Source organism: Brachypodium distachyon, chromosome 2 (genome assembly GCF_000005505.3).
Source record: "Brachypodium distachyon strain Bd21 chromosome 2, Brachypodium_distachyon_v3.0, whole genome shotgun sequence".
NCBI classification, from domain to species: Eukaryota; Viridiplantae; Streptophyta; class Magnoliopsida; order Poales; family Poaceae; genus Brachypodium; species Brachypodium distachyon.
This window is the reverse complement of record NC_016132.3, coordinates 49141777-49158663: the sequence shown is the minus strand read 5'-3', so window position 1 is coordinate 49158663 and position 16887 is coordinate 49141777. Positions and strand designations below refer to the sequence as shown.

The 16887-nt window shown below is 47.2% G+C and overlaps 4 protein-coding genes across 8 annotated transcripts; 1 reads left to right on the top strand and 3 right to left on the bottom strand.

The window, feature by feature from the left end:
- The first annotated feature begins 2593 nt into the window (after positions 1 to 2593).
- Positions 2594 to 4966, top strand: LOC100845801 (alanine--glyoxylate aminotransferase 2 homolog 3, mitochondrial). Its single transcript, XM_003569709.4, has 9 exons — positions 2594 to 2728; positions 2863 to 3093; positions 3166 to 3336; positions 3462 to 3605; positions 3681 to 3860; positions 3965 to 4181; positions 4263 to 4376; positions 4478 to 4564; positions 4668 to 4966. Exons 1-9 carry the CDS (start codon positions 2615 to 2617, stop codon positions 4709 to 4711), a joined length of 1302 nt encoding a protein of 433 aa, XP_003569757.2. The 5' UTR covers positions 2594 to 2614; the 3' UTR covers positions 4712 to 4966.
- A 190-nt stretch (positions 4967 to 5156) lies between these two features.
- LOC104582860 (zinc finger protein 36) lies at positions 5157 to 6098 on the bottom strand. Its single transcript, XM_014899493.2, has one exon. It carries the CDS (start codon positions 5916 to 5918, stop codon positions 5292 to 5294), a length of 627 nt encoding a protein of 208 aa, XP_014754979.1. The 5' UTR covers positions 5919 to 6098; the 3' UTR covers positions 5157 to 5291.
- Positions 6099 to 6906: 808 nt separating this feature from the next.
- LOC100844065 (clathrin interactor EPSIN 1-like) lies at positions 6907 to 11517 on the bottom strand. 4 transcript variants are annotated; one of them, XR_002963480.1, is made up of 10 exons: positions 11187 to 11517; positions 11039 to 11090; positions 10868 to 10947; positions 10696 to 10774; positions 10537 to 10620; positions 10313 to 10458; positions 9864 to 10219; positions 9383 to 9522; positions 8486 to 9059; positions 6907 to 7312 (listed from the first exon to the last, which is right to left on the bottom strand). XR_002963480.1 is itself a non-coding variant. In XM_024459454.1 (9 exons), exons 1-9 carry the CDS (start codon positions 11228 to 11230, stop codon positions 8856 to 8858), a joined length of 1209 nt encoding a protein of 402 aa, XP_024315222.1. In that variant the 5' UTR covers positions 11231 to 11513; the 3' UTR covers positions 8249 to 8855. The 4 variants fall into 4 exon arrangements, 1 of the variants encoding a protein (XP_024315222.1); XR_002963479.1 differs by having other exon boundaries at positions 9359 to 9522; positions 11187 to 11513; XR_002963481.1 differs by lacking the exon at positions 11187 to 11517 and having other exon boundaries at positions 9359 to 9522; positions 10313 to 10447; positions 11039 to 11180.
- A 598-nt stretch (positions 11518 to 12115) lies between these two features.
- LOC100843763 (proline-rich receptor-like protein kinase PERK8) lies at positions 12116 to 16274 on the bottom strand. 2 transcript variants are annotated; one of them, XR_002963478.1, is made up of 9 exons: positions 15336 to 16274; positions 14832 to 15239; positions 14641 to 14724; positions 14485 to 14555; positions 14308 to 14384; positions 14054 to 14201; positions 12826 to 12987; positions 12391 to 12736; positions 12116 to 12305 (listed from the first exon to the last, which is right to left on the bottom strand). XR_002963478.1 is itself a non-coding variant. In XM_003567051.4 (8 exons), the coding sequence occupies exons 1-8, from the start codon at positions 16243 to 16245 to the stop codon at positions 12551 to 12553; spliced, it is 2046 nt and encodes a 681-aa protein (XP_003567099.1). In that variant the 5' UTR covers positions 16246 to 16274; the 3' UTR covers positions 12192 to 12550. The 2 variants fall into 2 exon arrangements, 1 of the variants encoding a protein (XP_003567099.1); XM_003567051.4 differs by having other exon boundaries at positions 12192 to 12736.
- Between the last annotated feature and the right edge of the window lie 613 nt (positions 16275 to 16887).

Sequence of the window (16887 nt, the reverse complement as noted above, 5' to 3'; positions counted from 1 at the left end):
AATAAGAGAAAAGGATCAAGAGAAACAAACAACCGGACTAGCCTCCCAGATCATCGTTGCACGCCCTAATCCTTCATTGAATCTCTGCCCATATCAAGTGGGCCACTTGAAGGGCGTTCATCGCCGCTCCCCTAAAGGTTCGTCTGTTGCGCTCCATCCAAATTCCCCACCAAGTGTAGATGAGACGCCCACCGAGATCTCGCTTAGCTTGCTTATTGAGCCCCGATGAGAGGCCGTCCATTAGCTCATTGATGGAGCTAGAGGACGAGGGACGAGGGACGGGGGGGGGGGGGGGGTTGATCCGGACTCCATCTCTGGATATGACTCCAGACCTCGTGAGCAAAAGAGCATTCGTGGCAAATGTGTATGATTGTTTCCGGATGGATCCTACAGAGCTTGCAAATGGGATTGTGCGGCCAGCTCCGCATCGCTAGATTGTCCGCCGTGAGAATCTTCCCGTGGAGCATCGTCACTTGCATTTGGGCTCCGCATTGGCCGTCCAGATCTTGTTGGTGTAGAAGGGCGGCATTGAGCCAAGGAATTGCGCCTTGAAGGACGAAGCCGTCGAGTAAATTTCTGAGGTCATCCACCGCCAAGAGATGTCATCCTGTTGTTCGGAGAGGGTGATCTCGCTGAGGCATTGCCAAATCTCAATGAAGTCCGTGAGCTGCTCAGGCGTGGCGATCCGCAGGAGGGAGCGAATCCAATTATGACCGGTCAGCTCCTTCTGGACCATTCGCCGCTTCCTAGAGGCGATGGCAAGGAGGCCCAGCCATCGCTGGCCCGGTGAGAATCCGTCCGGGAGCCACGCATCGTGCCAGAACAGCGCCGAGGCCCCATCGCCAAGCTGGACTTGGGAAGAGGCCCTGAAAAGGGCCCGGTCGGCCTCGTCGCAGGGGGAAGACAGGCCCACCCAAGGCCTTGCCCGGTCCTGCCAAGCGAACTAAAGCCAGCGCAGGCGGAGAGCACGCCCAAACCAGGCCAAATCTGAGATCCCCGGGCCGCCGAGTGATCGAGGGCGGCAGACCGTGCTCCAGTTCACTAAAGAGACGGACGAAGTTCGCTAAAAAAAAAGAGACGGACGGAGTGGACGCATTTTGCTCCTGGTGCTTCTCCCAAATAAAGGTCCTCATAGGTTTATTAATTCGTCGGAGCACCCATGCGGGGTTGTTGAAAGCTGCACGTGAGGTGGTACGTGACCATGGCAAATCAATGGTTTTCGCTCCAAGAGCAAGTCCACGAAATTTTCATGCAATAATTTCAACGAAGGAATGGTGCGTAAGCAGCAGACCTGGAGTTACTCATCGAAGTTCAAGACAAATACTCAAACCGAAGTGAACTTGTGTGCTGCCGCCTATCACTTGTCAAACCAATTTAATCTACACCTATGTCCATTATCTCGCAAAATACGAGATCTGGCTCCGTAAGATCCCACGTACGCCATCGGGAGGGCACGGTAGATAGCAGTTACATGCAACCATGATTCTCCCGTACGGAATAGAGTTGCAAGATCTTTACTGTATCTGATTCAAGCGGAAGAGTTTAGGTCAGCCACAGTTAATAGTAGAGTCATCGTTGACCTTTCGGTCGTCTAGAGTCCACGAAAAATAACACATGTGTGTCTTTAAATTTACAGAGTATAAATGATTTCTTAGCATTAAATGCGATGATGTACAATAGTAAATAGGTCAACTCTTAACTGACTCTTAGTCGATTCTTTTCTTAAGAGTCCGACTCTTCATGAATTGTCAGTTCTTCTCTCTCTCCTATTTCCCTTTCCTCCAAATTAGTAAATTTCAACTAAGAGTTTATTAGGACATGTACAATGCTCGATAAGACTGTTTTCTCTTATGTGCTCCATGTCATCAAGAAAAGACAACAAAACATGATGTACAATGATTTATATCTTAGTGTCATACTATCTTACAATTGATGTTTGGATGAATAAAATCAATGAATAAATGTTAAGAAAAGGTGAAATCTAGTACTCCCTTCGGTCCATAAAAGAAGTGTTGTCATTTTGTACTAAGTTAGTACAATTTTTGTAGTAAGTGAGCGACATTTTTTATGGGTCGGAGAGAATACATTAGAAAAATTCCCATATTCTTTCTCCTTTTCATCTTTTTTTTTCACTTCTGCGTCAACACTTATTCTACATGGCATGGATAAGAAAAACTGAAACTGACATTACACACCCTTAATAGTCAGCTTCTGAGGATACCATTAGGAAGACTAATCCTTTATTTGCCAGATTGTGGACCTAAATGACAGGCACGGATCGATAAGTTCAGTTACCACGGCTGCACTTAACTCTTTCCATAAACCCGCTTCATGAATTTCCATAAACAGCTTCCCCCTTTATTGCCTGCACCAAATTTAAGGCAAATGAATCGCATCAGGATCGTGATTTAGAGGAAATAGGAAATACATTATTTCTCTTTGATTCTTTACGGTCACTATAAGTAAGAGAATCACCGGAGAATGGAACGTACGTACAGAATTTATTCAGGTGGCCGGTTACTAGAGACTAGAGATGCAGGACGCTAGCATGGCGAGGAGATTCTCAAGGCTGGCCGCGGCAGTCAGGACGGCGGCGGACGTGCCGGTGCCGAGAATGCCGACCTTCGACCATGTGCCGCAGCCTTACGACGGCCCGACCGCCGACGAGATCGCCCGGAAGCGCGCCGAGTTCCTCAGCCCGTCCCTGTTCCATTTCTATTCCAAGCCCGTACGGCATCGTTCTTAATTTCCAGCATCTTGCTAGCAATTGTGGTATATATTGTTCAGTTTGAACTGTGCTTAACAGTATGGGATTAACAGTATTTCTTTGTGTTGCATGTTGTTGTTGGATGATTTATGTAGCTGAACATCGTGGAAGGAAAGAGGCAGTACCTGTATGACGAGCACGGCCGGCGCTACCTGGACGCGTTCGCCGGCATCGCCACCGTGTGCTGCGGCCACAGCCACCCGGACATCGTGGACGCGATGATCGCGCAGGCCAGGCGCCTGCAGCACCCCACCGTGCTCTACCTCAACCACGTCATCACCGACTTCGCCGAGGCGCTGGCCTCTAAGATGCCCGGCGATCTCAATGCACGCACGCTTGTAGTACTTTTTGTCGTGTACGTAGCAAATCTTGACCAAGTTTGTTTCAATGATACATAGGTTATCTTCTTCACCAACTCCGGCACGGAGGCCAACGAGCTCGCCATTATGATGGCGCGGCTGTACACCGGCTCCCACGACATCATATCTCTCCGGAATTCCTACCACGGCAACGCCGCCGCCACCATGGGCGCCACCGCGCAGAAGAACTGGAAGTTCAACGTTATTCAGGTATACATTTTTTTTTAGTAACGGTATGATCGAATATACGCCAGTCGATCGGAAGGAGGCGCACTGAGCAACTGTAGTAGAATTGCTGAATTCTGAACCAGTATCTCTGATACGTGTTGCTGCAGAGTGGCGTGCACCATGCCGTGAACCCGGACCCATACAGGGGCGTCTTCGGCTCGGACGCCGAGAAGTACGCGCGAGATGTGAAGGAGATCATCGAGTTCGGCACCACAGGCAACGTCGCCGGCTTCATATCTGAATCTATCCAGGTATACCACCAAATCACTGTGGACACGACGTGATCAGAACTGAAATTGCTTTCCTTTCGCTCATATTAATTGCAGGGTGTTGGTGGGATTGTGGAGGTGTCTCCTGGTTACATGCCCCTAGCGTACGACCTCGTCAGGAAGGCCGGTGGTCTCTGCATCGCCGACGAGGTCCAGGCGGGCTTCGCGCGCGTCGGCAGCCACTTCTGGGGGTTTGAGACCCATGGCGTGATCCCTGACATTGTGACCATGGCAAAGGTGCGCAAAAGCAACGGGACACACGCACGCAACACTTGCCTTTGCCATTTGCGCTTTTCTTTCCTGATGATGATCACCTTTGGGCTTTGGCAATTGCGACGCAGGGTATCGGAAATGGCATCCCTCTGGGCGCCGTGGTGACGACACCGGAGATCGCGCAGGTCATGACCCGGCGAAACACGTTCGGTGGCAACCCATTCTGCACCGATGGCGGGCTCGCTGTCCTCAAGGTCCTTGAGAAGGAGAGGCTCCAGGAAAACGCCTTCGTCGTCGGCTCCTATCTCAAAGACAGCCTCTGCGACCTCCAGAAGAAGCATGAAAGTCTGTATCTGTTTCACCTGGTCCCGCTAGTTCTTTTTTGTTGGAGGTTCTGACAGTGAATTGACATGATTGTTCTTGTAGTCATTGGTGACGTGAGGGGGACAGGTTTCATGCTCGGCGTCGAGCTTGTGACTGACCGGCAGCTCAAGACCCCGGCAAAAGATGAGGTTTGCCGTGCCATGGAACACATGAAAGGTACTTGGAAGAATTTATTGTTCCCACCTGACGATAAGCCGAACACATGAAAGGTACTTGGAAGGTTGGTGTTCTGACTAACGACGGTTTTGAATGTGCAGACATGGGCGTTCTGGTGGGAAAGGGGGGCTTTTACGGGAACGTGTTCAGGATCACTCCCCCTCTGTGCTTCACCAAGGAAGACTCGGGTAGGTTGTTCCTTCCAGTGGGATTCCTATATATGCTGCATAATATTTAGGCAGATATTGCACATCGAATTGAATTGCATGTCCTATTTGTTAATGAATGCAGATTTCTTCGTTGATGTGATGGATGTTGCGCTGTCAAAACTCTGAACCAGTAGTTGCAACTTGCAATGGGATGGTACAAGCGGGGGTTGCTAACTTCCTTCCACTCGCAGATTAAAGAGTATGTTCTGCATTTTTTTAATTTTTTTGAGGAAATATGTTCTGCATTTTTGAACCGAGGGAAATGAAGAATCTTGTATGAGAGATATACCATTTTTGAAACATTTAGGGATCTCGTACCGGTCGAAATAAGGCAACCTTGATAGTTTTTGCTAGTTTCTGCATTGCTTTGCTAGTGGTGCTTTGGCAATATTTTCTTCCCATTTTCTTTACTACTATAGTATACTCCGTATTATTTTAGCATCGTACTATATATTTTACCCTATATTTTTAATCTTTAATCTTTGGTACAACTTGTGAATCAAAAGATTTGTTGGAGTCACTCACAGAGGCGGCAGGGAACGGGCATCCAATAGACTAAGGCAAACCGGTATCAATTGCAGAAAATAGCGGGGGCATCTTCGTTACAAACAAGGAAAAGGTGGCCTAACCAGCGCTCGTTAGCAATGGACTGAGCGATCAAGTGAAATAAAATAATGAATGAATGGTCCGAATGCTTTACAATCAACTAGCAAGTTGTTAAATTAAGCTTCGAGGAAGGACTTGATAGGAGCCGCCTTTTCTTTATCGGCAACGGGCTCTGCACCTCCTCTTCTTCTCCCCACCTTCTCATTCCAGCGGCGGCGGCGGCCATCTCGGGCGCCGGCACCAAGTTGAGGTCGAAATCCCTGACGCACGACCCGGAACCGGAACCGGAACCCGTAGCCGTGGGCGAGAGAGACACCGAGAGCCCGTCCCAGTAATGGCACCTCTTGTGCCCGCCGAGCGCCTGCCCCGTCGCGAAGCTCCGGTGGCACACGGAGCACCTGTGCTTGCCCCCGGCGCCGGACGTCGTGTTAGAGGACGCTGTCGTAGTTTCCTCGGCCGACGACGACGCGCTTATTACACGCACGGGCAGTGGCGCCGTCCGTTTCCGGTGGCTGGCCTTGTGCCCGCCGAGCGCCTGGTGGGACGGGAAGGCCTTCCCGCAGACGGAGCACCGGAACCGGAGCTCGCAGGGCGGCGCCGCTGTCGTAGAGGTCTGTAGCCATTGCATTTGCCTGGTCTCCACTGCTTGGCCGCAGCCGCCTGATTGCGCGGAGGCGAGGGCCATGAGGCACAGGGAGACGTAGTCGTCGTGGCTCATGTTCATCATGGCGTGCGACCTAAGGTTAATTATGCGAAGAGACGCTGGATTTAGCAGTAGATAGGATTCTGGTTTGGCGAGTGCGTACTGATCATTGTGCCGTGTATATATATGCACCTATGCGCACGCTGTTAAATCTGATTGGGCGCATGCGCATGTGTGTTCTTCGATATATAATAATGTTTGATCGGGGTGCAAGGAAGGTGTGAGAGGAGTTCAGGTCAAAGACAGCACGAGGGCGGACGTGAACCGATGTGCATGTATCAAGAACGGTTTAGTATTTTCCACACGTGCTCGAGCGATTGCACAATTATCTTGTCCAATGGCAAGTGGCAGCTCCAAGAACAAAATGATTATACGCTAGACTATCTCAGTTCCTTTTTATAAATGTTGTACGGATTATCTTGTTTTGAGTCAAATTTCTTTAACTAATTATCCAATAAATTTATTAATATCTACTACAATATTAAAAAGCTAGTTTATAATCATGACGGATTAACAAAACTAATTTGGAGACATAGATTGTTCTGTCGAGATGAACGTCATTGTGCGGACTGCAGCCATCCATCCAAGTATCGCACAAAGTTCGGACTCGAAAGCATTAGACGCACAGTGATTCCGTTACCAATTTCTATCAATTTTGTACCAAAGGTTTCTAAACATTCAATTTTCTCTTATTTCTGAACCCGATCGTTTAGGATTTTTAGAGAACCGGATTTCCTAAAAACCTGAAGAACCGAACAAACCGAACGCCCAAGCCAAATAATTTGGTTTTCCTATATGGAGACCGAATTATGTACCAAAATTATTGGTTTTGGTTTATCAAGTTTGGTTTCCAGTATTTTCGGTTCGGTAGTTCGGTTCGCGGTTAACATGGCATCTCTAGGAATCGCGGTTAATATGGCATCTCTAGAAACCGGGAACCCTCACAATCGTCTCGGGTATGTTAGACGTGATACAGGGAATGTATGAAAAGATAAACTGTATATACCTTCTGTTTTGGTTATTCTGCAGACTTTTGCACCGTTCTCATCACCGCATCAGTTTTATTTACTCACGCACACAAACTATGTTTACTTTGTAATACACATACAAAATCATGGGGCCTCTAGGACAAGTATGATAGTTCTGCAATACATCTACACCTACATGTGCAGGTACGAGGTTGCACATGCCCCAACAGATCAGAGACCATGGGTGTTTTTATCAGCATGGCCACTGCCAAAACCCTGACTAAGGATCGCTTTAAAAGTTTCCAGATTGCCGCTGCTGGAAATAGCCCCCTCCACCGGTTGGTCCTGCCGAAGATGGAAAATCAGGACCGATGCCCATTGTCGCCCCCGCCTCCGACCTGTTGCTCAGACGCCCAACAACCCCGGCATCTGAAAGATCGACCTTCTTTGCTGCATATCACAAACAGTGGAACTGAGTTATAAGAAAGGATGCAGTTTCCTTTTCAGCACCTAGGATCATTAGCCTTTGAAATTGCCTCCTTTCGCTTCCTACTGTACTTCTGGATTAATTCAACATGTCTTGTTGGAGAATACAATGCAAACTTCTAGAGTGTTCTCAATATTACAAGAAAGAAGACATTACTATGGAATACTCTAGAATATAAAATAAATAAAAGAGGGAACCTTCTAGTGTTTAGATATGCATGAAGAATTATGTAGAAACTTTGGAATACTCTAGAATAGGAGTTTAAAATAAATAAATAGGAAACCTTCTAGTACCTAGATATTTATGTAGAAGTGTGTGGAAGGCTTTAGATATTTTGTATCAATGGTTAAGATTTTGACACATGTCAAAGATCCAATAGTCATGTAGTCCTATAAATAGAGACACTTGCCTCACACCTTATGTAGTAGAGAATAAGAAAGTGAAGAAGGTGGAGAACAAGGTGTGAGCAAGTGTAAGGTGTGTATGCTCTCTCTTGTACTAATATTCCTAAAGCAATATAATGCTACTTTGTTCATATAAGTCTCCCGGTTAGGCCTTGTTATTTCTAAGTACTTAGTGCATATAAGTTGTGATTTAACGTGAGCGGATTCGCCCGGAATCACAACGGTCTTGTTTCAACGTGAGTGGCATAGCCGCCCGGATTCAAGACTTGCTTTAACGTGAGTGGATCTGCCGCCCGAAAGTTTGCACTAAGTAAGTAGAAATAAAAAGAGACTAATCAACTACACCAAAGTAGTTGCTATAGGTGAGTAGGCCCTCTCGTAGTGTGTTAGGTCCACCTCGAATTCTCTACATGTCTGTTCTCGTAATCTTGTAAGGCGGATAAACCACAATTCCCTACACCTTTCCTGCCTCATGCAAAATCAGTGCACATACTGTTTATCCAAAATGAAGAGTTTGCAAATCTGGAACTATAGCTCACAGTATGGTGTACTAGCAAGTTTACTATTTTGCATCTACATCCCCTGAAAAAAGACTTTGTGTCTAAAGAGCTGCAACTAGAACTCACATTAGGTATTGTTACTTATATTTTGCCAATGCTGCAGAATTTGTTGGACGAACAAGCACATGCATGACGAAACACAAATAAATCATCACCTAGAGTGTGTACTTACGGGCAGTTATACTCAAATCAATCAACCCACGGCTAGAAAAGTGAGCCCATATGCCTGATTTGATCTGAAAGGTCTCTTTCCTCGTAACCGGTCTTGATGCTGGCATAGAAGCCTGCTCATGCTCTGTGGGTGACTTGTTCATGGATTCGGTGGCAGCTGTTGTGGGTGATTCCTTCCGTAAAGTGAAGGCACCAAGATTCAGCTCCTCCAAAGGAGTACGATCAGAATTTTTGTTGCCTCCAGCAGAATCATGTGTCAATTCAGTAACAGATGAGCCTGTACTTGAAGAAAATGCACCAAAAGAGTCCGACCCATCAAAATTCTTCAGTGCAATTGCAGCGAACGGCTCGAAAGCTGTGTTGCTTAAATGTTAAGGTGTGGGAGGCTTTCTTTCCGAAGGTTTGCTTGGAGTGTCACGCGCAGTGAACTCTCTGTCTGAAGGAATTGATGTGGCAAAAGATGGCTGGAAGGAATTAAGAGAAGAAGCCAAAGGATGTGCAGGGGAAGACAAATTATGCTCTGAAGTCACTGAGCCACCAAAAGACGATCTGCCAGCAAATAGATCGATGTTGTCCTGTAATGACAATGGAAACAATAAAATAAGTTAGAAAATATACCAAATTATGAACTCGTGGATTTGAGATTTACCAAGTGTTTTATTTATCAAATACAGTATGTCTTTGGAAATATATAAACAAAAGAAACATAAAGTGCCAGTGTACAGGTCATTAATCTTCATAATTGTTTGCACTCACTTACTAAAAGCAGCTTTTATAGCACATTTTTGTGAATTTATTCTATCATTTAACAGGATCTTATGAAAAACAAATGTAAGGAATGAAAAAAACTGGCATGCTAAAAAATATAAATAACCTGAGCGTGAGAACCAGTTGACACCTCCAATGAAGTATTGACTGACTGGAAATCTGCGTCCGCAAATAAATCAACTTGCGGCTCAGCAGCAGTGTCAAGAAGGTTGCCCATTAAGCTTGGACCAAAGAGATCGACATGATTAGAGCTCACGTTAGCTAATCCATCTGCATTCGAAGATAAAGCTAAGTAAGAAAAATAGTGTCAACACTATGGGACATATGTTTTTTTTAAATGTGTTAAGCTAGCTAGTCTGGTAAGCAGAAGGATGGCAACGCCAACATAAACATGTGCATAATAAGTTACAAAATTGTAGAATGATGGCTATCAAATCAGGAAAGTATGGTAATCATATAATCTAAACCCTGAAAGTATGGCAATGCCAGCATATACATGTGCATAATAAGTTAAAGAATTGCATAACAATGCTAGAAGAACAGGGAAAGTGTGGTAATCATATATTCTAAATTCTAACAAAAGGTTGGGGTTATAATAAAGAAATATTGACCGGATGCAGAAGATCCTCGTGGGTTGAAGTCGTAACCATCATCTTCGTTTTCCCCTTTCTGTGAACTTGGAACTCCAGATGTGGCACTCAAAGATGATTTGGAGCCTCTCTTTATGGATTTATAGCTATTTGCGCTGTTTGTAGTTTCTTTTGACCTTTGCGTAGTGCTGCTGTACCTTGACACTAGGTCTTTAGGGCTCTTGCTCCATTCTGTTTTGGTATAGCTGTCCTTGAATGAAGCAGATTCTCTTGAGCCGCCTGTGCTCCCATAGGGACGACCAGAGGAGTAGCTGCCATTGCCAAATGCTGCTGCGCTTGATTTGTACGTTAATCCAGTTGACGATAAACCCAAATACCTACACATATGATCCATGCAAATAGCTAAACACTAAATGTAGGCAATAGTATTGTTTACAGACTGCACAATAACTCAGCCATGAATGCCTCACTTGTCCCTTGTAGCAGCAGCCTTCTCCCTGACTTGTTGAAGTTTCAGCCTGTCATCAACAATTGCTAGAACAGTTTCAGCCTTTTTGCGCACGTTGAGCCCAACATCTTTTCCGTTAGGCTCCACAAATTTGAATCTTGTAAGTTCCTTCCGAAATGAATCAGCATCAGGCAAGGATAAATCTTATAGAGAGCTTACCCACTAAAATGAGGCAATGGAACATACCGCGATTCCTGAGCTGTTGTCAATAATTTCACCGACTGAGCGCTGAGTGCCATTAGCAAGAAGATACTCAATAACAGCCAGTGTCTGTAAGCGAAGGAAACAGTCTGTAAGCAAAAAAACAATCCAAGTTCCCAACAGTGTTCCAGTTCCAGCTTTCACCTTATACAGGTGACGCCAATCCACATCGGTGGCCCCCAGCCGTTGCAACAATACTTTCATGATTATTTCACATTCGCCACTGAAAGCAGAACGAGACAGTAAGCGAACGATCAAATGTGCACCCTCAATTTACAGGAAAATACGTGAGGAAACATTGAGCTTTGACACTCACAATTTGTTGGTGGCACGGGCGATGTCCGCCAAGTCGGAACCGTGAGGCCCCCACGGCTCATCGCTGGTCGCGTCAAGAACCTATCGCGTAAAATTCACGAAGCTGTTAAACACCAGTACGCCATGAAGCTTCATATACGACCAAAATACGATGGGCAAAACAGAACCAAACCTTCTGCTCGATTTCTGGCACCTTGAGCACCTTGAGATTGACCTCTCTCTTTCTGCACAAGGGAGAACGTTTCAAGGTCAGCGTAGAAGGGGAAAAGATCACCGGGTGCAACGAAAACTGAAGAGGAAAAAATAAACTCTGTTCTTACATCTCCCGGACGGTATGATCGAACACCTTCATGATTTCATCCATGGCTACTGGCTAGGATAAGAAGCGGGAGGAGCGGAACTGAAGCGGACTTGCAATGGGTGGAGTTCTCCTCCGTTCTGCGGTACCGCTAGGCGCTAGCCGCTAGGGTTCGGTGGATGAGGATGCGCAGACCGACGACGAAGCGGGGGGGGCTTGGAGCGCGCGTGCACGGAGTCTGGAGAGGAGCGCCGCGGAATAATAGCGCGCAGTCACTTCTCTTCTCGTCGCCGTTTGCGGCAGTCAGCGGACGGACCGGCTAGATGACGCGCCCGTGTCCCCATCAGGATTTGTGACTCGACTCCAGAAGTCTGGACTCGTCTCCTCGACAACATCGTATTTGGACCGTTGGGCCGGCCTTGCCTCCTGGGCTTCTTCATTTGGGCGGTATGAAAGCCCAAGCATAAAGCCGAAGCCGGCACGAGAAGGGGGCGAATCAATCGACAAGCAAATGGTATTTCAGTTTTGTTTGGCCAGCCCAACACACCGCAAAGCAGAACAAGGAACGAAGAATCCACTTCCTCTCAAAAGAAAAGAAAAAAAAGGAACGAAGAATCCACTCGAAAAGAAGAAAAAACGGACAGAAAGAAGGCGACGCCAACTGAACCGACAGTGAAGTCGCCGCTCGCTGCGTCCGTGCAGATCGTGCGCGTATTTCTCGGTGCCACATTGCCATCTGCCACCAAATCATGCGGCTGCCAATCCAAATCATGACGCATTTAAGATATAATCGTCCATATCCACCGACGGATCGATGCGCGCGAGCAAGACGAGATCCACCGTCCACGAGAACAGATCTCAACAATCCATCTCAGACTGCGCATGTTTTTCCAGGCCAGGGACGCCCGCAGCAACCACCACAAGTGGAAATGGTTGGGAGAACGAGACGGCAACGAAGCTTCCCCTTGGCTTTTGACAAAACGAAGGGTAAGCATACAAGATCCATGGGATTACACTACATCATGGATAAACACTGCGAACATGTGCCAATCATGATTGTACTTGTGCTTAATACAAGGCCTGAGTCAACCACTGATCCTCTACGGCCTTAAAACTTGCAGTGCAAGGGCAGCAATCTGGCCTGCCCAAAAAGCAGAAAACATAATACAGTTATTCTTCTCTTGGAATGACGCAGGGGCCAAACTTTCTGTATATTCTTCACTGACCAAAAAAGAAGGGATTTACTTATCTCCAGAAAGAATGCAAAATTTACTCCGGGGAGAACAAGAATTGCCTCAGAGAAAAGAAAGAAAGAAAATCATGTAAAAGAGATAATTACATGTAAAGAATGACCAAAAAATGTTAATGATCTTGTACCGGTGCTGTTTACAAATCTCTCCGACTTCTCCAGCTAGCTTGGCTCAACTCATCGCTACATTCCCGGCTGCCAAATTCTCTCAGCTGGAACAATCTAATCTCTTCGGTCCTCGGTTCTAAGAATACTTCGCTGCGGCCTGGTTGAAGGCCATTGTTCAGGTTTGAGTCCGCTAAACTATCCAGCGCTCTAACCACCTGAGAGATGCAAAGAATATGCAGTGACATCTTGGTCTTTTGGTGTCATTAGTTCAGTGATATGCGGGAAAGACAGAAGGGTTTGTTACCTGCCCCATTCGAGGTCTCATCACTGCAGAATGACGAATGCATGCTGCTGCGGCTCCTATCATATGATACATCTCATTTTCATCAAACTTCTGCTCCATCCTTGGATCAGGAAGGTCCCCAAAGTCTCGATGTTCAATTGCTTGCATGAGAAAGGGCCGGGCCTGAAATTTGTCAGCAACAGCAAAGTCTGAGTTAAGATCATCTGATGGTAAGCTGGCTCTATTCCAAATTCTACCATCTCAAAAATGAAAAATTGCATGTCCAAAAAGCTTTTCTTAGAATTGAGAATAAAAATCCCATCAAGCCAAAATAGCCCCCAGAACCTCTATTCCAACCTATTTTGGTTTTTTTTTTATGGGTACCTATTTTGGTTTTTGATTGACAGTGGATTGTATTCACATTGTTGTGCAAAATAGACATTGCAACTCCCGGCCATTTCAATCAACTATGGATTAGAATTACCAGCATCTTTTGTTAGGCAAACTTGAAACCTTAACACCAAAAAATAGTCAGAAAGGCGGTGTCGTTTGTGTGATGCATCAGTTCCTTTCATGATTGCTTCACAGCACATATCTATAGGTATTAGGATAATTGCTGTCTTCCCCTTCGTCCCTGTTCAAGCTGCCTGAGCCAGCCAAGTTCTCATCTAGCTTCTTTGATGATCCATCAAAGCAGGAAGACTGCATTAAATAACACTATCCACTTTCTGTGTGCCACTCTGGAAGAATAATCAGGTTGCCCACTTTCTATAAAAGCGCTCCAATCCCTGGAACCTTTCAGCTAACTAGGTTCTCTTCAGACCACTTTCTCGATCGACATGCTATGGAAACAGGTCCAATGTAAGAAGTAACATATTACAACAGTTAGTAGCAGCGACCCTACAATAAAAGAACCCCAAGGGTTCAACTTTGGAGGGAAAGAGGCAATCTAGTAGAGCACGACACCAGGGCTTTAGATCCTGGTATCAGGCTCTAGAATTTTGGACATTTCACCTCAGCTTAACAAGTATATTATTCAACAAAAATTATCTAGTACTATGAACAGGAAATCAACCAAATCTTGACACATCTAAAAAACATAGACGGAAAACACAATCATGTCATTATTACTCATTAGTAAAAGATATCAATCAAATAAACATTTCAAAAAAATTAAAAAGGAATGCCTAGTTTAGGACCTAAAATGAGGGGCATAAAATAAGTTCGGAATACATTTTAAGACGCTCACCCATTCGACAAGACTCTCATCTCCCAACGGCTGAGAAGAATCAACAGGTTTTCTTCCTGTAATAAGCTCCAAAAGAACAACACCGAAAGAATATAAATCCGATTTTGCTGTCAACTTGCCAGACAATGCATATTCTGGAGCCAAATACCTGTGGAGATGTATTAAGTTAATACTGGAAAATGCATATGATCACAGATTAACCAACAAGATTTTGGAGATTGCAACATTGTGTTTATATTTACATGATTACTTACCCAAATGTTCCCATGACACGTGTACTGACATGTGTGTTGGAATCAGCCGCTAACCTTGCAAGTCCAAAATCAGAAACCTGGACATCGTTCAAGGTGGATAATTTTTTAAAATAAATACAACCAGAAAATTACATAAAAATGTTGGAACCTGGAAGTCATACACCAAAGAAAGCATACCTGAGCTTCGAAGTTGTTATCTAATAAAATATTAGATGATTTAATATCTCTATGTATAATCCGAGGATGACCTGATGAATAAAAATAGAGCAGTAGTAAGAAAACCACCCTAGTTCAGAGATTAATAAACAAAACAATTTAGCCCGAAAATATTACAATCTTCATGAAGGTAAGCAATGCCACGAGCTGCTCCAGCTGCAATCTTAACCCTTGTTTGCCAATCAAGTGCTACTTCATTTACTGAAATTTCAAGAGCGGATTAGGCAAGCAAGGAATAATCTGATTGCCTCATTGAAGCTAAAATTTAATTAAAATAGATACCACTATAACTGAAAGGAAGTTCTCACCATGGAGATGGTAATAAAGGGTGTTGTTGGGAACAAAATCATAAACAAGCATCCGCTGGCCCTCTGCTGTGCAGTAACCTACTAGTGAAACCAAATGCCTATGATGTACTCTGCTGATGGTATCAACTTCAGCCCTGAACTCACGCTCCCCCTGCCCATTCCCAATCTTGAGCTTCTTGATAGCCACCGGGCGACCATCTGGTAAGATGCCCTTGTACACACAGCCAAATCCGCCTTCTCCCAAAAGGTTCTCCTCTGCAAAGTCATTTGAGATTGCTGACAAATTCTCTGGCGTGAAGAGCATCCTTGAGTACCCTATCCCGGAGTCAGCAGGTGAGTATGGGAAACCGTGGCTCCCAGTACTGGACCTCATGAATGGATACCCCGGTGACCGTAAGTAGAATCCGTCTGACCAACAAATATAGTGAGCATCAACTGGGTTGGTTAAATTTAAGAGATGTAAATATAGCTATACACTACCACTCTGGCTCTTATGTATTGTACCTGATGCTAGTGATGATCCAGCGGATGAGGGAATGTAATTGGGTGGTGGTGGTGGTGGAGCTTGTTGCTGTGTGGGCAGTGCTGAAGGGGGCTCTGTCCGCCGTCGCTTCTTCTTGACGAACCAAATGGTGGCACCAATAAAGCTTAGCATTGCAAGACCAGCAATTGCTACAATGGTGGTGGCTGTTTCCCTCGATATCTCAATGTTCTTGCCGACGCCACTTGGTGCGTGGGTCGAATTTGAATGCCTCGCAGGCGAGCGTGGCGGCGCATAATGTGGCTTGTTGTGATGGTGCGGCGGTGGGGGAGAGACGATTCTTGGCGGAGGAGGCACCCTGTAGGGTGCGACTGGCGCTGGTGATGGAGCTTGTGCAGCTGGAGCGGGCGAGGGCGATGGTGTGGGGCTCGGAGGAGGAGATGGTGGCGAGACGGTTGCAGGAGGCGGTGGGGGCAGCGACGGTGGGGGCGGTGAAGGGTACACACGTGGCTGTACGCGCGGCTGGTCGTCTGCCGTCGGTGGCGGTGGCGCTTGCACCTCTATGGAAGGCGGCGACGGGGACGGGGACGGCGGCGGCGTCGACGGAGGGGGGGCATCCGGTGGCGGAGGCGACAATGCCGGCGGAGGCAGTGACGGCGGCAATGCTGGAGGAGGTGACGGCAATGGCTCGGGCGGAGGGGACGCCGGAGGCGGGCTGCTTACCGGCGGAGGGGACGCCGCCGGGGGCATAGAATGGTACGACGTGGAAGCCGGCGGGGCAGAGGCGTTGGACGAGTAGGGGCAACCCGGAGGGCGCGGCCCCGGCTGCATCTGCGGCTGGCCATGGTCCCCCGGCGGCGCGACGTATGCCGACGACCCCGGCTGCGGAGGCAGGAAGGGATCCGCTTCGCCGCCGTAGCCGTAGCCGCCCATCCCCACCGCCCTCCGCAAGTATCCCCACAGCAGCGAAGCGTGGGCTCGGAGGCGCAGGCAGGGGATCTGCAGCTCCACGCCGACGGCCAGATCTCCCGCGGCCCCCAATCAGCAGCAGCAGCAGCTCAGCGAACCACCGCTTGAATGGAAGAAGCCAGCGACCACCCACCACGCAGGGCTCTCCCGACAGCGACGTAGTACAGGGCGCGCCTTGAGAGATCCGAATCCTCCCACCCACGCAAGTGGCGGCGCGCGGTGGCGCACAACACCAGCACCAGATCACTGGACCCGGCAGGGGGCAATGGGCGCACACTCCCGAATCAAGAAGCCAGCAGTTGCAGAAGCTCAGCTCCTCGGACGCCTGGGCCAAGATCCGAGACCCCGACGCAGGCGAGGCGATCCGTCCGCCCCAATGCAATGCAGCACCGCTCCTCACCACGCCGAGCTCGTCTCTTCTCGCTCCTCCTGCTCCTGCTCCTGCTCCTGCCTTGGTGTCCGTGGCTGCCTGGCTGGACAGTAGAGCAGTAGGAGTAGTATAATTTCCTCCCCTTCTCACTCTCTTTCCTTTCCCAGGAAAAAAAAAGAAAACAGGCCCAGTTTTTCTTTCTTCGGTGTGCGCGACGGGCGAGGGGTTGGTGTGAA